The sequence below is a fragment of the Mesoplodon mirus genome (genome assembly GCF_964341445.2).
Source record: "Mesoplodon mirus genome assembly, chromosome: 1".
Taxonomy (NCBI): Eukaryota; Metazoa; Chordata; class Mammalia; order Artiodactyla; family Ziphiidae; genus Mesoplodon; species Mesoplodon mirus.
The window spans coordinates 217448982-217474851 of NC_138976.1; the positions used below are offsets into that span (position 1 = coordinate 217448982).

The 25870-nt window shown below is 40.4% G+C and overlaps 1 protein-coding gene across 2 annotated transcripts in view; it reads left to right on the top strand.

The window, feature by feature from the left end:
- Positions 1–25870, top strand: part of PIWIL2 (piwi like RNA-mediated gene silencing 2) — a 67729-nt gene that overhangs the window by 15243 nt on the left and 26616 nt on the right. For both annotated transcript variants that reach the window (XM_082622055.1, XM_082622056.1), the window contains exons 10-19: positions 12095–12283; positions 12860–12944; positions 13647–13736; positions 15229–15369; positions 18006–18119; positions 19377–19565; positions 22082–22183; positions 22723–22839; positions 23427–23515; positions 24425–24530. In XM_082622055.1, coding sequence (XP_082478181.1) covers positions 12095–12283; positions 12860–12944; positions 13647–13736; positions 15229–15369; positions 18006–18119; positions 19377–19565; positions 22082–22183; positions 22723–22839; positions 23427–23515; positions 24425–24530 — 1222 coding nt within the window. The remainder of the gene's footprint in view (positions 1–12094; positions 12284–12859; positions 12945–13646; positions 13737–15228; positions 15370–18005; positions 18120–19376; positions 19566–22081; positions 22184–22722; positions 22840–23426; positions 23516–24424; positions 24531–25870) is intronic.

The window sequence follows — 25870 nt, forward strand, 5'->3', positions numbered from 1 at the left end:
TCTCCACACCCTCTCCAGCATTTATTGTTTGTAGAATTTTTTTTTTTTTTTTTTTTTTTTTTTTTGCTGTACGCGGGCCTCTCACTGTTGTGGCCTCTCCTGTTGCGGAGCACAGGCTCCGGACACACAGGCTCAGCGGCCATGGCTCACGGGCCCAGCCGCTCCGTGGCATGTGCAGTCTTCCCAGACCGGGGCACGAACCCGTGTCCCCTGCATCGGCAGGCGGACTCTCAACCACTGCGCCACCAGGGAAGCCCTATTGTTTGTAGAGTTTTTGATGATGGCCATTCTGGCCAGTGTGAGGTGATACCTCATTGTAGTTTTGATTTGCATTTCTCTAATGATTAGTGATGTTGAACATCTTTTCATGTGTTTGTTGGTAATCTGCATATCTTCTTTGGAGAAATGTCTGTTTAGGTCTTCTGTCCATTTTTGGATTGAGTTGTTTGTTTTTTTGATGTTGAGCTGCATGAGCTGCTTATATATTTTGGAGATTATTCCTTTGTCAGTTGTTCTGTTTTCAAATATTTTCTCCCATTCTGAGGGTTGTCTTTTCATCTTGTTTATGGTTTCCTTTGCTGTGCAGAAGCTTTTAAATTTCATTAGGTCCCATGTGTTTATTTTTGTCTTTATTTCCATTTCTCTAGGAGGTGGGTCAAAAAGGATCTTGCTGTGGTTTATGTCATAGAGTGTTCTGCCTCTGTTTTCCTCTAAGAGTTTGATAGTGTCTGGCCTTACATTTAGGTCTTTAATCCATTTTGAGCTTATTTTTGTGTATGGTGTTAGGGAGTGTTCAAATATCATTCTTTTACATGTAGCTGGCCAGTATTCTGAGCATCAATTATTGAAGAGGCTGTCTTTTCTCCATTGTATATTCTTGCCTCCTTTATCAAAGATAAAGTGACCATATGTGCGTGGGTTTACCTCTGGGCTTTCTATTCTGTTCCATTGATCTTTATTTCTGTTTTTGTGCCTGTACTATACTGTCTTGATTACTGTAGCTTTGTAGTATAGTCTGAAGTCCAGGAGCCTGATTCCTCCAGCTCCGTTTTTCTTTCTCAAGATTGCTTTGGCTATTCGGGGTCTTTTGTGTTTCCATACAAATTTTGAAATATTTTGTTCTAGTTCTGTGAAAAATGCCAGTGGTAGTTTGATAGGGATTGCATTGAATCTGTACATTGCTTTGGGTAGTACAGTCATTTTCACAATGTTGATTCTTCCTCTCCAAGAACAAAGTATATCTCTCCATCTGTTTGTAGCATCTTTAATTTCTTTCATCAGTGTCTTATAGTTTCCTGCTTACAGGTCTTTTGTCTCTTTAGGTAGGTTTATTCCTAGGTATTTTATTCTTTTTGTTGCAGTGGTAAATGGGAGTGTTTCCTTAATTTCTCTTTCAGAGTTTTCATCATTAGTGTATAGGAATGAGAGAGATTTCTGTGCATTAATTTTGTACCCTGCTACTCTACCAAATTCATTGATTAGCTCTAGTAGTTTTCTGGTAGCATCTTTAGGGTTCTCTATGTATAGTATCATGTCATCTGCAGACAGTGACAGTTTTACTTCTTTTCTGATTTGGATTCCTTTTATTTCTTTTTCTTCTCTGATTGCTGTGGCTAGGACTTCCAAAACTATGTTGAAAAACAGTGGTGAGAGTGGGCAACCTTGTCTTGTTCCTGATCTTAGAGGAAATGGTTTCAGTTTTTCACCATTGAGAACAATGGTGGCTGTGGGTTTGTCATATACGGCCTTTATTATGTTGAAGTAGGTTCCCTCTATGCCTACTTTCTAGAAAGTTTTTATCATAAGTGGGTGTTGAATTTTGTCAAAAGCTTTTTCTGCATCTACTGAGATGATCATATGATTTTATTCTTCAGTTTGTTAATGTGGTGTGTCACACTGATTGATTTGTGAATGTTGAACCATCCCTGGAATAAATCCCACTTGATCATGGTATATACATCCTTTTAATGTATTGTTGAATTCAGTTTGCTGATATCTTGTTGAGAATTTTTGTGTCTACATTTTTCAGTGATACTGGCTTATAATTTTCTTTTTTGGGAATATCTTTGTGTGGATTTGGTATCAGGGTGATAACTGGCCTTATAGAATGAGTTCAGAATGTGCCTTCCTTTGCAAGTTTTTGCAGCAATTTGGGAAGGATAGGTGTTAACTCTTGTATAAATTTTTGGTAGAATTCACCTGTGAAGCCATCTGGTCCTGGACTTCTGTTTGTTGTGAGTTTTTTTATTATTGAAATTTCATTACTGGTAATTGGTCTGCTCAGATTGTCCATTTCTTCCTGGTTCGGTCTTGTGAAATTGTACATTTCTAGGAATTTGTCTATTTCGTCTATGTTGTCCATTTTATCCACATAGTTGTTTGTAATAATCTCTTGTAATCCTTTGTATTTCTGTGGTGACAGTGTAACTTCTTTTTCACTTCTGATTTTATTGATCTGGGCACTCTTTTTTTTCTTTTTTCTTGATGTGTCTAGCTAAAGGTTTATCACTTTTGTTTATCTTTTCAGAGAACCAGCTCTTAGTTTCATTAATCCTTTCTGTTGCCTTTTTAGTCTCTATTTTGTTTATTTCTGCTTGTGTTCTTTATGATTTCTCTCCTTCTCCTAACTTTGGGTTTTGTTCTTCTTTTTCTAGTTCCTTTAGGTGTAGGGTTAGGTTGTTTCTTTGAGATTTTTCTTGTTTCTTGAGATAGGCTTGTATCACTATAAACTTTCCTGTTAGAACTACTTTTGTTATGTCCCATAGATTTTGGATCATTGTGGTTTTTTTTTTCATTTGTCTCCAGGTATTTTTTAAATTTCTTCAGTGACGCCTTTTTTAGTAGCTTATTGTTTAGCCTCTATGTGTTTGGTGTTTTGCAGTTTTTTCCCTTTGTAGTTGATTTCTAGTCTCATAGTGTTATAGTCAGAAAATATGCTTGATATGATTTCAGTTTTCTTAAATTTACTGAGAATTGTTCTGTAGCCTAGAATGTGATCTACCCTGGAGAATGTTCCATATGCACTTGAAAAGAATGTGTATTCTGCTGCTCTTGGATGGAATGTTCCATATATATCTATTAAGTTCATCTGGTCTTATGTGTCATTTAAGGCCAGTGTTTCGTTACTAATTTTCTTTCTGGGTTATCTGTGCATTGATGTACGTGGGGTGTTAAAATCCCCTACTATTATCTTGTTACTGCCAATTTCTCCCTTTACGTCTGTTCGTATTTTTTTTACGTGTTTAGGTGCTCCCATGTTGGTTGCATATATATTTATAATTGTTTTATCTTATCCTTGGCTTGATCCCTTGATCATTATGTAGTATTCTTCTTTGTCTCTTTTAACAGTCTTTGTTTTAAAGTCTATTTTGTCTGATATATGTATTGCTACCCTGGCTTTCTTTTGATTTCCATTTGCACAGAATACTTTTCCATCATCTCACTTTCAGTCTATGTATGTCTGTAGATCTAAAGTGAGTGTCTTGTAAGCAACATATATATGGGTCTTGTTTTTGTATCCACTCAGCTCCTCTGTCTTTTGATGGGATCATTTGGTGCCTTTACATTTAAAGTAATTATTGGTAGGTATGTACATATTGCCATTCTGTTAATTGTTTTGGGTTGTTTTTGTAGTTCTTTTTGGTTACTTTTTTCTGCTTTTGTTCTCTTCCCTTGTGATTTAATGACTATCTTTAGTGTTAATGTTTGGATTCCTTTTTCTTTTTTGTGTATATCTATTATGGATTTTTGGTCTGTGTTTATCATGAGGTTTATATATATGATTATATATATGATTATTTTAATTTGCTGCTGTCTTAATTTCAAACACATTTTAATAGCTCTGCAATTTTTACTCCTCTCCCCCAATGATTACTGTTTTTGATATCATATTTTTATCTTTTTGTTTTGTGTATCACTTAACTACTTACTGTGGATATAGATGATTTTACTGCTTTTGTCTTTTAGCCTTCCTACTAGCTTTGTATGTGGTTGATTTACTACTTTTACTGTATATTTACCTTTACCAGTGAGCTTTCTTCTTTCATAATTTTCATGTTTCTAGTTGTGGCTTTTTCTTTTTTGCTTAGAGAAATCCCTTTAACATTTCTTGTAAAGCTGGTTTGATGGTGCTGAACTCTTTTAGCCTTTGCTTGTCTATAAAGCTTTTGATCTCTCCATCAAATCTGAACAAGAGCCTTGCTGGTCAGAATGTTCTTGGTTTTAGATTTTCCCCTTTCATCACTTTAAATATATTATGCCACTCCCCCCCCCGCCTTTTTTTTTTTCTGGGAGAGGGAAGGATTTATTATTACTTGCAGCAAGTAAGGAGAACACTGGGGTTGTTTCCCAAAGCAGTGTCTCCTGTGCCACTCCCTTCTGGCTTGCAGAGTTTCTGCTGAAAAGTCAGTTGATAGCCTTACGGGAGTTCCTTTGTATGTAAGTTGTTGCTTTTTCCTTGCTGCTTTTAGTATTCTCTTTTTATCTTTAATTTTTGCCATTTTAATTACAGTGAGTCTTGGTATAGTCCTCTTTGGGTTGATCCTATTTGGGACTCTCTGGTGCTTCCTAGACCTGGATGTCTGTTTCCTTTCCCACGTTAGGGGGGATTTTCAGCTATTATGTGTTCAGATATGTTCTCTGCCCCCTTTCTTTCTCTCTTCTCCTTCCGGGACCCCTATAATGCGAATGTTATTGCAATTGATGTTGTCCCAGAGATCTCTTAAATTGTCCTCATTTCTTTTTATTCTTTTTGCTTTTTTTGGGTTCAGCTTCAGTGATTTGCATGCCTCACACTTACAGTTTGCTGATCCATTCCTCTGTATCATTTAGTCTACTGTTGATTCTGTCTAGTGTATTTCATCTCAGTTACTGTATTCTTCAGCTTCTTTTGGTTTTCCTTTATGTATTCTAACTCGTTTTTAAACTTCTCACTCTGTTCATCAATTCTTCTACTGAGTTCTTTGATCTTTATGGTCATTATCTTGAACTATTTACTGGGTGGATTGCCTGTCTGCACTTCACTTAGTTCTTCTGGTTTTATCTTGTTCCTTCATTTGGGCCATGTTCCTCTGTCGCCTCATTTTGCCTAACTTGCTTTTATTTCTGTGTATCTGGTAGGTTGGTGATATTTCCTGACTTTGGTGGAGTGGCTTTTTTTGGAGACATTCTATGTGCCCCAGCAGCTTGGTCCCCTCTGGTCACCAGAGCTATGTGCCCTATGGGTGTCCCCATGTGGGCTGCATGGGTCCTTCAGTTGTGGTGGACTGACTATTGTGGGTGGTCTGGTAGGTGTGCCTGGCCCTGGTCCAGTTGGTTGCTAGGCCCTGCATTGTGCAGAGGCTGCCAGCCTCTGATTAGCATGACCAGTCACAAGGTGGCTGGCTGTGGAACTCCAGGGTGTCCTGGGACGAGTGCTGGCTCACTGGTGAGCACAGCTGGCTTCTGGCATGGGTGTTTGTGAGACTGGTGTTCCCAGATGATTGGGGCTGGTTCCTGACACAGCTGACTGCAGGTTCTGGGGTGTCCTAAGGCTGATGCCAGCCTATTGGTGAGTGGGACTGGATCCCGGAGTGGTTGGCTGAATCATCCAAGGTATCTTAGAGCTGGTGTTGGCCTGCTAGTGGGTAGGGCTGGGGCCCAGGATTTCCTGGGGCTGGTGTCAGCCTGCTGGTATGCAGGAATGGGGCCCAGGGGGTCCTAGGGATAGTGCTGGCTCACTGGTGTGTGGAGCCAGGTCATCGGCCATCTGGTGGATAAGGTCACGTCCAGTGGTGGCTGTGAGCTCAGGCGGGTCTTAAGGTAGCCTGCCTGCTGGTGGATGTGGCTGTTTCCCTGCCTGCATAGTTGCCAGGTCTGAGGTGTCCCAGTACTGGTGCCTACAGGCTGGTGGGTGAGGTGTGGGGTTGGGTCCTGAGGCTAACAAGCTAGAGGGAGGATTCCAAAGTGGTGCTTACCAGCACCAGTGTTCATGTTACAGAACAAGCTCCCTAAAACACTGCCAGTGTCCATGTGCCTAGTGTGAGCTACAGTTGCTTCCTGCCTCTCTGGGAGACTCTCCAGATCAGCAGGTAGGTCTGGTCCAGGCTCCTTTCAAATTACTGCTTCTGCCCTGGATCCTAGAGTATGTGAGATTTTGTGTGAGCCCTTTAAGAGTGGAGTCTCTATTCCCCACAGCCCTTTGGATCGCCTGAAAATAAGCCCCACTGGCCTTCTAAGCAAAACATTCTGGGTGCTCATCTTCCTGGTGTGTCCGGACCCTTGTGCAGGGAAGCCTAATGCAGGGCTCAGACCTTCACTCCTTGGGGAGAACCTCTACAATTGTAATTATCCTCCTGTTTGTGGGCCACCCACCCAAGGGTATGGGACTTGATTGTATCAGAACTCCATTCCTCCTACCCATCTCATTGTGCTTCCTTCTTTATATCGTCAGTTGTAGAAGATATTTTCTGGTGGATTCCGGTCTTTCTTATCAGTAGCGCTCTGTAAATAGTTGTAATATTGGTGTGTCCACGAGAGGAGGTGAGCTCAGAGTCTTCCTTCTCTGCCGTCTTCCATTCTGATTTCTGATTCCAGAATCTTTGTTTCTCCCACATGCTCCCTTGGGAGTTTTGGGAGCCCCTCTTTACTGCAGTATTCTGAAATTTTATTGGTTCTTCATTTCTTCTGCATCTCTTAGGATTCTATCTTATTTTCCCTTTGCTTGAAGAACCCCCTGTAGTATTTCCTTTAGTGTGGAATCTGCTAATGGCATAACTTTTTTTTTTAAGGTATTATATCTTTTTTTTGGCCTTTGGTTTTCAGCAGTCTCGCTATTCAGGCATACCTCATTTTATTGCACTGTGCATTATGGTGTTTTTTACAGGTTGAAGGTTTGTGGCAACCCTGCATCAAAAAAGTCTGTTGGCACCATTTTTCCAACAACATTTGCTCACTTTGTGTGTCTCTGTCACATTTTGATAATTCTCACAATATTTCAAACTTTTAATCATTATTATGTTTGTTATGGTGATCTGCGATCAATGATCTTTGATGTTACTATTGCAAAAAGATTACAACTGGCTGAAGGCTCAGATGATGGTTAGCATTTTTTAGCAATAAAGTATTTTTAAATTAAGATACGTACAATTTTTAGACAACGCTATTGCACACTTAATAGACCACAGTATAATGTAAGCACAACTTTTTAAAAAAGTGTTTATTTGACTTTCTTTTTCTTTTTTTTTGCGGTACGCGGGCCTCTCACTGTTGTGGCTTCCTTCTCCCGTTGCGGAGCACAGGCTCTGGACTCACAGGCTCAGTGGCTATGGCTCACAGGCCCAGCCGCTCCGCGGCATGTGGGATCCTCCCAGACCGGGGCACGAACCCATGTCCCCTGCATCGGCAGGCGGACTCTCAACCACTGCGCCACCAGGGAAGCCCTGCTTGCTTTATTTTTGAATGTTTTAAAACTTACTATTACTGGTTCATTATAAAGGGTGAAAACTCAGGAAGAGCCAAACGGAAGAAATGCTTGGAGCAGTGGAGGAGAATAGGGGGTCGGGGGCTTCCATGCTCTCTTCAGGCACACCCACCCTCCCAGCACTTCCATGAATTGAGCAATCAAGAAGCTCCCCCAAACCCATCAGTTAGAGGCTTTTATGGAGGTTCTGTTATGTAGGCATTATTGCTTAGATCATTGGGTCTTTGGTGACCAAGTTCAATCTGCAGCCCCTCTCCCCTCCCCAGAAATTGAGAGGTGGAGCTGAAAGTTCTCAATTATGGGGCTGAAAGACTAGGTTATGTCTTAGTTTTTCTGGGGACCATCCCCAATCCTGAAGCTACTCATGGGCTCCCAGCCCCCTGTCATCTCATCTTCTGCTTGTTTCAGGTTTAGTTTGCTCTTCTTTTTCCAGTGTCTCAAGGTAGAAGTTTAGGTTATTTATTTGAGGTATTTTTTCTTTTTAATGTAGGAATTTACAGCTATAAGTTCTCCTGTAAGTATTGCTTTAGCTGTATCCCATAAGTTTGATTATGTTGTGTTTTCATTTTCATCTAACTCAAAGTATTTTTTTTTTTTTTTTTTTTTTGCGGTATGCGGGCCTCTCACTGTTGTGGCCTCTCCCGTTGCGGAGCACAGGCTCCGGATGCGCAGGCTCAGCGGCCATGGCTCACGGGCCCAGCCGCTCCGCGGCATATGGGATCCTCCCGGACCGGGGCACGAACCCGTATCCCCTGCATCGGCAGGCGGACTCTCAACCACTGCGCCACCAGGGAGGCCCTAACTCAAAGTATTTTTTAATTTCCCTTGTAATGTCTTGTTTGACCCATTGATTATCTAGGATAATATGTTGTTTAATTTCCACATACTTGTGTACTTCCCAAATTTCTTCCTGTTATTTATTTCTAATTTCATTCTGTGGTTGTCAGAGGGATTACTTTGTATATTTCTATCCTTTTATTGAGGTTTGTTTTATGATTTAGCATGTGATCTATACTGGAGAAGGTCACATGTGCACTTTGGGCATTTTAACTTTAACTCAAATATTTTTTTTTCTATTTACCAAGGAAAGTGCAAGAGTTAGGATTGTAGTGTGTCTTTATATCAGAAGCAGGGAGATGTTGAGACTTTGACATTAGCAAACCCATGACAAACAAGAGAAAGAAGCACTAAGGTCGTCTAAGGATGTGTGTTTGTGAACCGTATCTCAGGTTCCAGCCACAGATAGGAAGGGGCCATGAGATCAGTGACCCAACTATCATTGACCCTGGAATTTGAACTAAATAAACAAAGTCACCTTCTTTCACAAATTGACAAGGAATGCCTTCATGACATTTGAGAAATTTGCTTTTTCACAAATTGGTTGCTGATCTAATGGTCCTCCAACCATAATGTCTCAGGAGTAGGTTGGCTTGGTTTCAAGACTTACCTGGCTTATGCCTCTATCCATTCCTTATAGAACACTCCCTTGTACATTTAACAGAGACAAGGAAATCCAGGACAAAACAAAAACGAATGAAAGACTTTATGCATATTGACAAGTAATAGCAAAAGCAAAATAAGCAAATGAAGAATAATCAGTTTAATAGCAAAAATATTTTCAAATAGTAGATCTTCAAAACAAAAAACCTAAAAACCTTGTACAAAGAACTAGGTCTAATTATATACCAGATAATGCACTTCTAAACTGAAAGGTCAATATTATTAAAGCAACCAGAGCCTAATGAAACTAGTTAGACCTCAGATGGTTGTTGGGATTGACTAACTTGGCAGCAGATCTGAAGCACAGTGGAATTAAGCATAAGGGGCCCAATGAGTGCATCTGTTGGCTTGAGACTCCCTGGAGTGTTGCCTGGGAAGAGTTTTCACAGTTATCTTGCGGAGACCTCCAGAATTACCAAAGGATGATGAGACCTCTTAGAGAAAGCTGATTTACTGCTTACTACAGTAAGAGACTGTTGATCTTATACAGAGTACTGTATTTGAGTAGTGTGTAGTTCAGGACTGCAGACTTAAAATGGGCCAAGTAGGTCAACATCGTCTGTAAAAGCATTGTTGCTCAGGTGAGACTGTTGATTGATTAGCGCTTGGTGGGATGCTTATTGGATTATCATTCCGTCATTTCCAGAAACAAGGGGATGACACTGGTTGAGTTGGCTTGCAAAAGTGTGTTTTCTGAGGTGAGTTGATGTAGATTAATTAAGCAGGTTTAAAATTGGTTCTTATGACTACTTGTTACCATTACTACAGAACAATCCATCTTTTCTGAAGTTTGTGGGGATTTTTTTTCCCAAAAGTGTATGAATATCTATGTTTTCATCTAGTTTTATTGTTTAATTTTTTACATATTAATTTTAAAAAATATTTTTAAAATTTATTTTATTTATTTTGGTTGTGTTGGGTCTTTGTTGCCGCATGTGGGCTTTCTCTAGTTGCAGCGAGTTGGGGCTACTCTTTGTTGCGGTGTGCGGGCTTCTCATTGCGGTGGCTTCTCGTTGCAGAGCACGGGCTCTAGGTGCTCGGGCCACAGTAGTTGTGGCACGCAGGCTCAGTAGTTGTGGTTTGTGGGCTCTACAGCACAGGCTCAGTCGTTGTGGCGCATGGGCTTAGTTGCTCTGTGGCATGTGGGATCTTCCCGGACCAGGGCTCGAACCCGTGTCCCCTGCACTGGCAGGTGGATTCTTAACCACTGTGCCACCAGGGAAGTCCAGTTCTAACCTTTTAATCTAGTGATTTCACTTATGGGAAATCTGTCTCAAAGAAGCAATTTTAAGTATAGAAGAATCTTTATAAAAGATGTTCATCCAGAATTATTTGTTAAGAGTGAAACAATAGAACTATTATTTAAAAAGTAAAACCAGTGAATTAATGTACCCTCCACTTAGTGAAATAGTATTATGGAACCATTAACATAGTTGAAGGTTTTGATTAAAAATACTTTTAATTAATTTTTCTACAATGTTGCATGCATTTAATAGACAGTAGTGAGTTAGACAAGCATAAAATGTATTGATGACTAAAACTGTGCAAATAGGGAGCAAAAATTTATGAAACTATCTGAGATAAAATCTCTAACCTTATTTCAAAGCAACTTTATGTTCTAAGTGCTTTATATGTGTAAAGTCATGGAGTTCTTTCAGCAACACTGAGTTAGGTGGTTTTTTCTGACTCCACTTTCACACAAGGAAACTGAGGCACAAGGAGGTTAAGTAACTTGCTCAGGGTCTCACGTGCTGCTAAGTGGCCGAGCCAAGATTTGAACCCAGGCTTTGGCTCCAGGGTCTGTAGTCAGTGTTGAACTGTTTCAAGTTTCTGATGGTTTTTCATCACTTACTGCAGCAAGTTCTGCAGGATACTAATTGCCTACAATGGTAATAGATGTTCAGTGAGCTAAAAGGGAAAAGGGAAGGAGGAGTCTGTGGTTCAATAAATTTGTAGGTAAATGAAACTAAATATGTTTCTCTTTTTTATCAGCCTGTTGTGGTAATGTGTGTTGTGAACCTCTAAGAAGGGGTTATATTATGCAGAATGGACTCAACTTTTTTGGTTGTAGAACCTTTTTCACCCCCCTCAGGACCTCTCAAGGGACCAGTGTTCCTCAGGAACGTACCCTAGTTGACATTGGCCCATAGAAGAGTCCATGGTCCATGCTCTGACCCACAAAGGAATTCATATCTGGTCCCTGTCTGTCTTCAGCCTACACTGACCATCTTCTGACCCTTTTTCACCTCCTTGCTCGCCCCAGTCCCAGATCCCTGATTGTCCCCTGCATACCTGTGCTTCCGCCTAGGGTGTTACCTACCAGCTGCTGTGGCGTCTCTGCCTGGCAGGTTGCTCCTTCAGGTATCACCTGCCTCTGTAAACTTTCCTTGACTCCCTGTGCATGCTCAGACATGCTTTCTGTGAGTTTCTGTTGTTACCTTGTTCATGGCACTGTTACAGAGGTTGCCTCGAGAGTGCATTTGTCTGTGGTGAGTCTTTCCATCTCTTCATATTTAGCATCTTCACCAGTGGTGTCTTCTGAAAGGTAGTTGTAATTTCTTCTGTCAGCTAGAAAGGGCAAATATACTTTAAAGAATGTTTTATTGTTCTTCTGTAGACTATCTCCTAATAATGATACAAATTATTTTGATGATTAGTGTACCTTATTTTAAGGAATACAGTGAATTTTATCAATTTATAGTTGCTGTTTTTAATTTCATTTTTATCCTTTCACTTTTTTTTTTTTTGCGGTACCTGGGCCTCTTACTGTTGTGGCCTCTCCCGTTGCGGAGCACAGGCTCCGGATGCTCAGGCTCAGCGGCCATGGCTCACGGGCCCAGCCGCTCCGCAGCATGTGGGATCTTCCCGGACCGGGGCACGAACCCGTGTCCCCTGCATCAGCAGGTGGACTCTCAACCACTGCGCCACCAGGGAAGCCCTGTCCTTTCACTTTTTTTGGGTAATGTTAAAAAGGAAAGAGATGAGGGTCCTATCTCTTAAAAGAGACAGCTGGAGCCTTTTGGTGCCATGTAGTTGTGATTGTAACTCTAAAGTACTTATTTGCATCCCCTATGCCTTTCATGCTACTCTGTGTATACTGCATATGATCCACAGGTCTATTGTCTTTTTCCAAAGGCATGCCATGTACCAACAGCACAAAGAAGACTTCCAGGACGAGTGCACTAAGCTTCTGGTTGGCAGTATTGTCATAACCCGATACAACAATCGTACCTATCGTATTGATGATGTGGATTGGAATAAGACTCCAAAAGATAGCTTCACGATGTCTGATGGGAAGGAGATTACATTCTTGGAATACTACAGGTAGAGGGAAGAGACTGGGCTTGGGCCTGCAGGTTGGGGCTGTAATCTCCTGTTCTCTAGCAGGAGTGGCACACAGCAGGACACTTCAAAAATAATTGGATTGGTAATGCACCCAAGATTGATGAGCTCATTTGTGGGATTTGACCTGAATTTGCTACCCTTACAGTTTTATTTCTTTCAGTACTTTTTGGAAGTTATTTCATAAGTTAATCTCAGGGCTTCGAATTGTGTTTTCTTTGCTGTTTTGTTTACAGGTCTGTTTGGAGAGATTAAATTCAAGTCATTAATCATTTGACTATCATTTTGCCTTTTTAGTTACCTAAGCCCTTTAACCTGATACAGTTTTTAAACAAATTCCTTCCTGGACTGTTATCCTATATCCCCTCTATTTAATTGCAACGTTAACTTGAGCCTGCTTTTTCCAGTTATGTGTACGCTCTGGTGAGTTTCTGATGGATCCTTGACAAGGGTGTAATGCAGATTGTGTACCTCAGTCCTGGTTAACACTTTGACTGTGATGCTGTAAGAGTGGTGATGCTGCTTCTAACTTTTTTCCCTGCCTCTGTTCGGCTCTAGCAAAAACTATGGGATCACAGTAAAGGAAAAGGACCAGCCACTGCTGATCTACAGGCCCAGTGAGCGACAGAATAACCAAGGGATGGTGAGTTGGAGGTGTAGGGGTCAGGGTGTCAGGCCTGTGCTTCCATCTAAGTTCTCCACCCATCAGCCCTGGGAGCCGTGGGACCTGTGATTACAGTGGAGCTATGATTGCAGTGTGGTTGGGGAAAGCTGTGTAGGGTTTTGTCTGTCTCCTCTAGCCAGAGTTGCTTTTGCAGTCTCCTTAGTGAGGAACTAAACATCCATAGAGCGAGTTAGGTTAAGGAATAAGGAGAATTTACTGCTAAAGAAGATGAAAACACTGGGTCCATTAGGGAAGTTACAGGCATTTTAGTAGAACTGGGGGCCAGGGAAAAGTGCCTTGGTACCTGACTCCTCTGTTTTCAGAGTAGAGACTGAAGATCAATAGGTTAAGATGAGACAGAGGCACCAGCTTGATAGGAGGTATTGTCTCAGCTTATCTGGAGGCCGAAGTGGAACAAAACTTTTAGTTTTTCTAGTTTTTTCTCTCCTTTTGACAATTTGAATATTTTTCTCTTTACCTAATACAACAGGCTATCGTGACTTGAGGGAGAAAAGGGTAAAACACCTGTAGTGTTTCCTGCACTCTTCTCTGGGGTTTGTGTTCCTTAGTGTGCCAGTGATACACCTGCAAGACCAGCTCTGGGCCTGGGAGGTCTTGTACTGGTCAGGGGAAGAAGATCCTCTTATACTGCCTTGCTTTCCCTCTGTTCTCTCCTCAAAGCTGCTAAAAGGCGAAATCCTGCTGCTGCCTGAGCTTTCCTTCATGACTGGAATCCCTGAGAAGATGAAGAAGGACTTTAGAGCCATGAAGGTAAGAAGTGCCTGCTTTGAACTGAAGACCTTTTTGATAGCAGATATAGCTAGAACTGGGCCAGGTTTGCACGTCACCTGGGCAGGTTCATTTTTCCTCTATATAAAGCATAATCTGTGTCCCTTCCCACACACTGTGAAAAAGCCAATCAGAGCTTTCTTTGGAATGTTGTTACAATAGTAGAACGACTGGATTATAAAGTAAAAGGAAACAAATAGTTCTGGCTTCATCCTCGCCAATCAGATGGATGACTGTAAGCTGGTCATATGACCATAAATGAGGTTCTTTGAGAGCACTGAATGTTTTTTAACATTTCTGTAAGCCTTCAGTTTATTTGAAGGGAGGGGGAGATAATGTAGCAAAAAGTCAGCAAGTGAGAGGATGAAATTAAAGGATAGAAGTTTACTCTGTGGGGCTCGGGGTGTCCTGGAAGTCTCATGTTGGGCACAGTCTTGTAGGAAATAGCTGGGAGGCAGAGACGTCTGCAGCAGTGTGGGTCCAGACCCCAAGGGCTTCACCTCCACACTGTCTGCTTGGGGCTTTCCACCCTCACACTGCTCTGCTGTCTCTCTCTCAGTCCTTGTCTGTCCTAGTTTTGGAACCCCGGCCTTGTCTCAGATGCCACGTATTGTTTTTAGTAACATCATAAAGAGCTAAAATGAAGTTCTGTAAGATGTCTTTCATGTTCACCTTCTGATACTTCTGCTTTTAGTATGTAGGTCAAGGCTCCTTCCTTACAACTCTCAGTAACGTAATGATTTTATGATCTATGGGGCTATCTGTATAGCCCCATAGACTCAATGCCCTAATGACTGCCACACAGGGAGCAACAGCTGCACAGTTCATTAGTCCCAGAAGAATGAAGGAAGAACTCACTTACGTGATTCAGAATCTTCATGCACACCTATTAGATATTCATTCAACAATAAATATTAGAAAACACCTATTATGGGCCACACACTGGACCTAACAAGTGTCTTACGGTGACATTAAGTGGCTAGTATCATGTGACATAAAGTAGAAGACTGGATGTGTTTTTCCATTCCATTATGTTTGCCTGCATGCCCGGCATAGGGCATTTCCCCCCCACCCCAGATATTAAATAGATGTAATCAAGCCCCCTTACATGGCTTTGAGAAAAAGAATAAGATTTAGATGTTATAAGAAAAAAAGTGACAATTTTAAATACTTACTTTTAAGTATGTATGTATATGTATAACTGAATCACTTTGCCATACAGCAGAAATTAACACAACATTATGAATCAACTATATTTCAATAAAAAAAACCCAATTCTTTTATGGTTAACATTTTAACCTTACACTTCATTCACATTATGAGATATTTATTAAAGTCCTTGGAGATATTTTAAAATTTCTGTAGATTTCAATGGGAAGGAGGTTTTCCACGGAAATTTGTTATACATTAGGGTTTATTTAACCTCATACTGGAGAAAGTAATAACTTAGTATCTCAATTTTGGTTCTATTTAGGATTTGACCCAGCAGATCAACCTGAGCCCCAAACAGCACCATAATGCTTTGAAATGCTTGCTACAGAGAATTGCAAAAAATGAGACAGCCAACAGTGAACTGACACGTTGGGGACTCTGTCTGCAGAAGGATGTACATAAGGTAAACCAGAAAATATGATGGTAGGAAACAGCATTAACCAAAGATTTTAGAGCTTTGTGAGACTAGGTGATAACTTCCTATCTTGTCTTTATTTTGTAGTTTTTGCTTTATAATTACACTTTTTTTTTTGGTCCTAGTCATAATACTTGAATTTCCTTGACTTAATTGGCTAGTATCTCTTACAGATTTTCTTTTGTATTTCCCAGAATCTGAGCTGTTAATTTCCAGTTGAGCAAAAGGAATATTGACTTAAAATTTTACCTCATTTTTAGTTTTCCAACCCAAATTATTCTTAAAGTTCTCTATGTCTTTTTCCTTTTTTTCCCCTAAGTTTTTCTTTATCTTTCCCAATAACTAACTTGTGTTTCTTTGAACATACTACTCTCATTCTTTCCGTAGGCATAAAGTCTCAGACTTGTACATTTTAATATTCGCATGGCCCTTTCTGCCTGCAATTTGCCTGAGTCCATTCTGTTGTATTTTGTGCAGCGTGAGCCATAGTGCAGAGGCAGCATGAGGTGGTGGTGAAGTCCTTGGCTTTGAATCTCAGTTCTACCACTTGCCATCTTAGTTACTTGGAACAAATTGCTTAGTATCTCTTATTTTCTTTATCTGTGAAATAAAGATAATGATTGAGTTAAAGGAATTAAATGGTAAAATCTTCAGCATACTATTTTGACACATAGCAAGTGCTCAGTAAATATTAGCTTTTATTACTTTTAATTTTCTTTCTAGGTTATACCAAAATAATTAATTTTATCTTTTCTCTAGTTCTCGTGCACTCTGAATTGACTCCTTGTTAAAAACTGTTTCTTTTTTTTTTTTAAATAAAAGTAATGGAAAGTCAATAAGGAAAATGTGGGTACTGTAGAAAATGTAAAGAAGGAAATAAAAACTTCAGTAGTTTCATCACCCAAAGATAATATCTTAGTGATTTATTTTAGACACATAAAAGATAATATTATTTTCAATATATTTTGTTTCCCTAAACTTTTTTTCTGTGAGGGTGAATCTTTTCTTAAAAAATTGTGCTTATAACTGTATATGGTTTTGCATCTTCTTTTTAATTTATTATTATATCTTGAACATGTGTTCATGTTATCAAATATTGTTTGAAGAGGCAGAAAACTTAAGCCAGAGAAGAGAAAAGTTTATCCATAATCATGCTGTATCAGAATAAACACTGTTAACATTTTGGTACATATCCTTCAGTGTTTTTTTGTCTGTGTGTATGTGTATGCACACAATCACATGCAGCATGTTTTCAGATGGTTTCCTTTTTTTTTTTTTTTTTTGCGGTATGTGGGCCTCTCACTGTTGTGGCCTCTCCCGTTGCGGAGCACAGGCTCCGGACGCACAGGCCCAGCGGCCATGGCTCACGGGCCCAGCCACTCCGCGGCACGTGGGATCCTCCCAGACCGGGGCACGAACCCATTTCCCCTGCATCGGCAGGCGGACTCCCAACCACCGCGCCACCAGGGAAGCCCCCTTTTTTTTTTTTTTTACTCAGTTTATTTAGAATTTTTTCCCATGTCATTTAATATTTTTCTAAATATTTTAATGGCTAACAGGTATTCATTTTATTAATAATTTCCTATTCTTTTACATTCAAATTGAATTTAGTATTTTCCTGTTATAAGTAGTGAATCTGTGAACATCCTTGTAACTAAATCTTTGTACATGATGTTTATTTTCATAGATTTATGGAAGTGTAATTGTTAGGTCAGAGGACATTTATGTTTTTAGTACTTTTTATTATATGTTACCAACTGCCTTGTAGAAAGGTTCAGTTTTTTACTTTCATAAGCAAAGGTGAACATTCTTGGTAATACAGGTATTGTTATTCTTTGTGTTAAACTTTTATAATATTAAGAAAATCATTAAAATTTTTTTTGATTATAGGTAAAATAAGTATTTTGTTACTTTTTTAAGAAAGCAAGGAGTAGAGCTCATAAAAAGTAAAAATCCTACATAATTACATATTCCCCCAGGGATACTCATTACTAAATGTGGACTCATTCAGTTTTTATAATGCGTACATTACTATTTATTTTTTGCAAAAACAGGATTATATTAAATGTACTTAGAAAGTCATATTGATATGTTATCAACTTAGTTATCTTATTTTTGGATATTTAGATCTAATTGATTCATTATTATTAACTTTAATTTGGTCTTCCATTATATTTATGCTTTTTTTCCTGCTTTTCTTTTGTATAAAGTATAATAGTAGTTTATGTTCAGCCTTATTAAGAAATATTCTCTGATTTTCTACTTAAATTTTTCCCTTAAACTATTCTTAAAGATTATTTTCCTGTTCACCTTGTATTTATAGGCATTTTACATGAATTCCCTGGTTCTAAAGAGACAGTGTTTTCTGATTCCTTTCTTGGGGACCATGTTGGAAGCTTCAGTAATTAAAGAGCGGCGCCTATCAAAATTCACCTGTATGTGTGTCCAGAGTTTTATTGACGTGGACTCTTACTGCTAACAGTTGCATTTTTCTACCATTTTCAGAAGTTATGACAGGGACAGGTCTATATGGTAGAGTTGACCAGGCCCCAGAACAGTATCGGCGTTCTTCTAAATAGTGTTTACAGATGGTTCATGTCATAGGCACTTTATTTTCTGTTTAGATTGAAGGACGTGTTCTGCCAATGGAAAGAATTAACTTAAGGAATACATCATTTATCACATCTCAGGAACTAAACTGGATTAAGGAAGTAACCAGAGACCTTTCCATCTTAACTGTAAGTGACTTATGAGGTGGTAAAGAGAGGTCCAGTATTCCTAGAAGTGTGGAAATTAGGAAACGGGAATTATTTAGTGTCCTCTTTTTGAGAGGAAGTACCAACTGAATTCCCATCCTGAATTATTTACTAAACAGAGGTCCTTTGAACAAGAGCGGGTTGATGAGTTGGTAGAGGGAAGCCCTTTGCTTGACCATAGACTTAGGACAAGGAAATAAACTGCCATGGTAATTCATTCAGTGCCAGCCTATTACCCACTCTCTCTTTGTTCTTCCTTCTTCTTTTCTCTTTCCTTCCTCTTTTTCCCTAGGGTTTCCATGAAAGAAATAAGACAGTTTCCCACCAAGGCAACCAAAGAACAAAATGGTATATATATATGTGTGTATATATATATATATATATATATATATATATATATATATATTTTATTTTTGTGGTATGCGGTCCTCTCACTGCCCTGGCCTCTCCCATTGTGGAGCACAGGCTCCGGATGCACAGGCTCAGCAGCCATGGCCCACGGGCCTAGCCACTCTGCGGCACGTGGGATCCTCCCGGACCGGGGCATGAACCCGTGTCCCCTGCATCTGCAGGCGGACTCTCAACCACTGCGCCACCAGGGAAGCCCAGTATATAATTATTTTTAAATGTTTTTGGCTCACCTGGTCTCTATGACAGTGCATAAAGTACATACATTTGTTTCTAAAACATTTTTTTGAAATATATTTAAAGACAAAGTACACTTATGTATATAACTTGATGAATTTTCATAAGTTAAATAAACCTGTGTAATCAACACTGAGGATTAAGAAACAGAACTTTACCAGTGCCTCAGAAGCCCCACCCCCATGCTCCTAATTACTACCTACCTGGCACCCTTACACAACCCAAGAATGACCACTATTCTGACCTCTAACAGCATTGATTTTTTTCAGCTGTGTTTGTACTTAATATATACATGAAACCATACTGTATATATTCTGTCATGTCTGGTTTCATTTCTTCAGCCTTGTTTGGTAAGTTTCTCCATACTGTTAGGTATAGTTACAGACCTTCGATTCTCATTGCTGTGTAGTATTCCATTGTGAGACTGTGCCACAATTTACTTATCACACACATCTGCATTAGTAATCAGCATTAGATAAGACAGGACTCAAGCAGAGAGAGTGAAAAGCAATTTGTTCTTTAGAATAACATCTCCTGATATGGAGTGTTGGGGAAGTTGTGGGAAGTACTAAAAATAGCTTGTTGTTGCTCTAGGTCCCCATGCATTTCTGGGCGCTGTTTTACCCAAAGAGAGCAATGGATCAAGCCCGAGAACTGGTGAACATGTTAGAGAAGGTAGCTGGCCCCATTGGCATACGCATGAGCCCACCAGCCTGGGTGGAACTGAAGGATGATCGCATAGAGACCTATGTCAGAACCATTCAATCCATGCTGGGAGTTGAGGTAATAAATTAATTTGAGTAAATTTTCAGGCTGTCCATTCTGAAATAGTTGAATACTTGATTTTTATTTTTTTTTTGCGGTACGTGGGCCTCTCACCGTTGTAGCCTCTCCCATTGCGGAGTACAGGCTCCGGACGCGCAGGCTCCGGACACGCAGGCTCCGCGGCACATGGGACCCTCCCAGACCGGGGCACGAACCCGTGTCCCCTGCATCGGCAGGCGGACTCTCAACCACTGCGCCACCAGGGAAGCCCTTGAATACTTGATTTTAAATTATCTTGGTTATTGGTCTGCTGTGGATGATGTCCAGGAATCTGTATCTTACTCATGTGCGCGTGAAATACTGAATTAACAAAGTAGTCGTCATGCCCTTTGGTTGGTTTCGCTTCTCTCCTTCTTTGTTGGCACTCTCACTCGCTCCAGCGATCTGTTCCTCACGTAATTGGCTGAGATAATAGCTGACTTAACTTCAATTTTTTATCTATATAGAACATGTTGTGCTCAGAAAGCAATTTCCTGGGCCAGGTGCCATCTTGCACGATTCAGTACTGAGCTGTCACAGTGTGGTCAGGCTCAAGATTCAAATTGCTCCGGTGATGAACTTGGCAGTGGGCCCATCAGCTTGGTCCAGATAGCCGAACCAGGACTACTGGAGCTGAGCAGGTTATAGTGTTCACAACTCAGTAGTTCAGGCCTGCAGTTCTTATCTGTTCGTACATAAAACAGAGGAAGAAGATTAAGGAGGGAAAAAAAGCAGACCAGAAGTTTTTGGAGATAACTAGTCCTTGCAATGAAGAGTCAGTTCTTGTGAGATCAATACTAGAATTGATATTCTAGTATTGACTAGAATACTAGTCAGTCATGACTTTCTCTGTTCATCCACCGCTCGTGTGTCATCTGTAGAAGCACACTCATGTTCTCTCTTTCTTTGTATTTTCTTCCTGACTTCCCATGCCTTCTTACTCTGCCATGGCCTCCCCCGGGCCTGATCATTGATAAATTCTGCCCTGCTTTCAAAAGAAAAACCCAGCTGAGTATACCTCAGCTCCCCCATCTCACGACTTGGCCTGTTCTCTTTATGAGAGTGCACTGCCAACAGTCTTCATGTAGCATGGATATGAGTTTCATTCACAATGTTGACTCCTATTGGTCTTGCTATCTCTCTGCCATCTTTAGGGCATTCTGTTTTATTATTCTCTTTGTTTCAGGGTCATAAACTCAGATGTCTATGGGAGTGAAGTGGGCCAGGAGGGGACTCCAGGGAACTAAAGAGAGTAAACCCCATGACTGCAGATAACAGCCCAGCATTGTCAAATTGATCTTTAGTTTGTTTATTTATTTATTTATTTATTTTATTTATTATTTTTTTTGCGGTACGCGGGCCTCTCACTGTTGTGGCCTCTCCCGTCGTGGAGCACAGGCTCCGGACGCGCAGGCTCAGCGGCCATGGCTCATGGGCCCAGCCACTCCACGGCATGCGGATCTTCCCGGAACAGGGCATGAACCTGTGTCCCCTGCATCGGCAGGTGGACTCTCAACCACTGCGCCACTAGGGAAGCCCTAGTTTGTTTATTTTTCAATAGAAGCCAGAAGTCTAGATTTGCATATGGGTACACCTACCTATGTTTAAATGTTAATTTTAAAAAGACTTGTGAATCATTATAGGGACTAAAAAACCACATCTGTTTCCTAGATCCAGCCCACAGGCTCCCAGCATGCAGCCCATGTTCTACGTGACTTTGGAAGTTCTTTGATCTGATTGCTGGAACATGTGTCCTCTGAGAAGTCTTCATTTAAAATTAATCTTGATTTGGAATAGTATACTGTTGATTTCTGTTTCTGTCATAAAGCATTGGCAACTTTATTTCACTTGTGTGCTACTTTACTTTATTCAGATTTTGAAGGATCCTCTGTTCTTACTATCAGATCTCTTAAGCAGTGAGAGGTAGAAGATGCCGATATAAGATATTCTGCTGGCAGTATCATTCTCTCTCCTAATCAGAAAGTTAGGAAGATCTACTTATGGATTTGGCAGTAGCTTCATTTCCTCTGCATTTGGCTCTGAATCCTTTCTTCTGGTATTGTATCCTGTGTTTCCTAGTTAAAGTTCTATGGCATGAATGTAATAAGGTGCTTAGTTTACTAAAGAGAGTGGCAAAAAGCATTATAGTGCATTGAAAGCATCAACTAATAAGAAACCCTTGCATATTTTTAAGCCTGGTTCTTTTCCAGGGATCTTAAGTGTCCTAATAAATTAATCAGGTAATCAGGACCAGCTCTAGGTAACTTACAGTAACATGTTATGTAGCTAAGCAAAGAAGCCTGGAACCCAGCAAATGCTCACTCAGGTTCAAGGACCTTTTTCTCTGTTGGAATGTCCACCATCTTTGTTTCAGTCCTCTCTTTACCCTAAAGGTCCTGTGGCTTTGCAGACTCTTGAACTGCCTCTGACTGGAGCCCTATCAAGGTCCGCTCAGAGTTCCAAAGCCTGGCTTATATATACTTTATCTCCTCAAGGGGAAGATACAGATGGTTGTTTGCATCATCATGGGCACATGTGACGATCTCTACAGGGCCATTAAAAAGCTGTGCTGTGTGCAGACTCCCGTGCCCTCGCAGGTGAGTGGAAACTGGGCAGGAGGTACAGAGGGAAACTCTAGCCTCCCTTGAAGCTTGGAAAAGAGGGACTAAAGTAACTATTAGAAGCCAGCATATGTAGACGCATCTGGTGAAACTTTCTTGTTACAGTAACCTGGCTAATAGCAGACGTTCTTTGTAAATGCTGCTTGCTTTCATGTTCCCAAATGAGCACTTTTGCTGTTCATAGGTGAGTCGCCAGGTGGTTTCACATGACTGGGTTCTGAGAGTATAGGCTTTCCTTTGAAAGGAGAAAGCTGGTTTTCCTACGGAGGTTAAATTTTTTTTTAATCTGCATGAGATCTTTTTGAAAGTTTTTGTTGGCTGATTGTTTCTTGGTTTTGATTGGTGTCGTGTGTGTGCACACACACACATGCCTGACTAGAAACTCTAGAATTAGAACTGTTAGTACAAAGTGTATTATCTGCCAGCTGGAGTTTCTTAAACAAATGTAGTACTTGCTGTAGAATTGTTTACATTGTTTGAAAGGATGATAGTGTCCTCTTTCCCCTCTATTACAGGTCATCAATGTCCGAACCATTGGCCAGCCCACCAGGCTTCACAGTGTGGCCCAGAAAATTTTACTTCAGATTAACTGTAAATTGGGTGGTGAGCTCTGGGGAGTGGATATTCCTCTGGTGAGTGATGCTGAGCTGTGTCTTCATTCAATTCAGCATCCCAGAGAGTCCTACCTAGCTATTTTCCTAATTTCCCACCTAGAATTTTCCTCATTCTCAGTGCTTATAGTCTGAGTGGTTCATTGCTTGTTTTTGTATAGCCCACAAGCTTAGAACGGTTTTCACATTTTTAAGTGGTTGAAAAAAATAAAAATAAGACTAATATCTCCAGACACATGAAAATTATATGAAATTCAGTTTTCAGTGTCCTTAAATGCATTTTTATTGGAACGTAGCCATACTCCTTTATGTACCACCTGTGGCTGCTTGTGTGCTGTAATGGCAGAATTGAATAGTTCCTCCAGAGACGGTGTGGCTCACAAAGGCTAAGGTATTTACTTTTCAGTCCTTCACAGAAAGTTTGCCAATCCCTGGTCTTGATGATCTCTGACTTTGTTCATAGTGTTTAAAAAATATCAAGTTGATTGCACTCTTTCTCTTCCTTTCCCAGAACTTATTTTCATATGTTGCTTTGGGGTTCAGATAACAATTAAAGATGGGGTGATGTATTGCTTGGATTTTTGGTTTGTTTTTGTTTTCTAACCCAGAAAAAATTAATGGTGATTGGGGTGGATGTTTACCACAACCCCAGCAGAGGCATGCGCTCCGTGGTTGGCTTTGTCTCAAGCATCAGTCTGTAAGTACCACTCCTGGCTCCATTGTGTTTGGTTACCTTATTTTAATGCCTAATCTTACTGTAAAGCCAGAAAAAATTTTTGAATATTTAATATTACAGTAAAAGTATACTGAAATTCTTCCTTCTCTATCTTCCTATGATATTAATTTGTACAATCTCTTATCACATGTGTAAGTTTGTTCGCTGGCTACAGTGTAACCTCTTTCAGAATGGGGTCTGTGTCTTGCTGGTGGTGGGTTTTTTCCCCTAGAAATGAGGGGTTTTGTTTGTTTTTTCTGATTGTAAAAATAAAGCATGCTCATGCAAAAATCTCCAGAAATTTAGAAAGTGAAAAAATTCCTCATGGTCGAGCTTTCATTAACCGCCACCAAAGATTTGGAGTATGTATATACTTTTAGGTACTCTTTTATGCATATAGTAACATATAGGTAGCTGGTATACACATACAAGTGGCACATTACTATGTATACTGTTCCTCATCTTCTTTTATATACTTAAACTGTATATTTTGGTCATTTTCCCGTATTGATGCAAATAAATCTCCATCAATTCTTTTTAACTGCTGCATGGAATTTATTATATGCTATAGCACTATTTATTTAACTAGTCCTCTGTTGGTGGGTATCTCAGGGGTTAAATTTTTTCAATTGGAAGCAGTTTTGTAGCAGATATCCACAATTATGCCTGTATTTTTATATTCTGTAGCTGGCTTACGTGTATCTTTTCCCTACATCAGTGAGTGTTTTTACATGTAACATAAATGCGTTTGCTGGCTACTTGTGTGATTAGTGCATGGAGAAGCCTGTGTATGCTGACATTCAGCTGTGGGCCTTCCTTTGTGAGTGTGTGTTCATCTCTCTCTCTCTCTCTCTCTCCCTCTCTCCCTCTCTCTCCTTGCCTCTGCCCCAGCACCCTCACAAAATGGTATTCACGAGTGGTATTCCAGATGCCTCATCAGGAGATTGTGGATAGCCTGAAGCTGTGCCTGGTGGGCTCCTTGAAAAAGTTCTATGAGGTGAGGAAAACAGCAGTTCTAAAGTATCGGGGTTTTTAAGGACTGCCTTCCCGATCACTTTAAGAGGAAGTCTGATTTAGTGAGAGGGATCCCAACTGGAAGGTGAGTTTCCTAAACAGACGGACAGGCAGCTCCGAAGGACTGTTTTCAGGCTTCTACTTGTACAGAGCAGCTTAAAGAGCTCAATGCTTTCACTTGATTTGGTAAGTAATGATTATTTCCCTGGTTGTCAGCCTGATGCCTGTGTGCGTAATCTTCAGGCCCTTATAGGAAAGTCAGGGTAAATTTTAGTAATTAAAGCAGCTTATTAATTTTCTCAGCTTTTTATGGCTGTCATTAGGCGCTGGTTCTTTTCATTTAGGTTCAAGACCAGTGCCTCCCTGAAAATCACCCCTAGAACTCCAAAGAATGCTAACCATGGAGAATTGCTGTCATTAAGCTGATATTGGGTCTGGAATAGTGAGCAAGCAAGGTACTGGGTTTTGCCTTGGCCAGTACATCAAAGGAAGCACTGATAAGTGGCTTTCATTTCTTACGGTTCAGTGTTAGCCCTTTGCATAGAGATTAAACAGCAAGAAATTTAATGGTTTCGCGTGATTAAAGTCAATCTCTAGAGCTCCACCTTGTTTCATTTTAGAATAACGTTTCCTATAGTGTCCTTTCAGTAGTTTGGTTCTGTTTCAGTATTAGAGATTGTGTAAACCAGAAGTTAAATTTTTGTCCCTATAGAGGTCCATGTGATATGCTACTTTGTTACCAAGTCCCACCCACACTTTCCTTCTTGTTGTTGCTATTGTTTGCCTGCAGTTGTGTATGTCTTTTCAGCCCTAGCTCAAAGATTAGTTCTGTGAAACCTTCTCATTTCCCCTCCTCTGCTCCATCCCTTAGCTAGACTTATTTCTTTATGGTCTTCTCTCAAGGCCCTCTGTTAACATTCTGTGTAGTGATTATCACATCCTGCCTTTTATTAGTTGTTTGTATCCTTATTAATCTCTCCCTCTGGGTTGTAAATTACTTGAGCACTGTTTGGTTATGGATGGTTCTGTAGTAGTAAATTACCCTAAAACTTAGGGACATGCACTGAGCATTTATGATGTTCGCTGTCAGGAAGTTGGACAGGGCACAGTGGGCTCCAGTTCCTCTCCATTTGGGCCCCTTCATGTGGTCTTTTCACATGAGCTAGTTTGGGCTTCCTTACAGCATGGTGGCTGGGTTCAGAGCTTGAGCATTCCAAGAGATTGAGAGAGCCAGGTAGAAAATGTGTTGCCTTGTATATCTTAGTCTTGAAAGCCATGTAGCGTCACTTCCACTGCATTCTGTAAGCCAAGTAGTGGTATCAC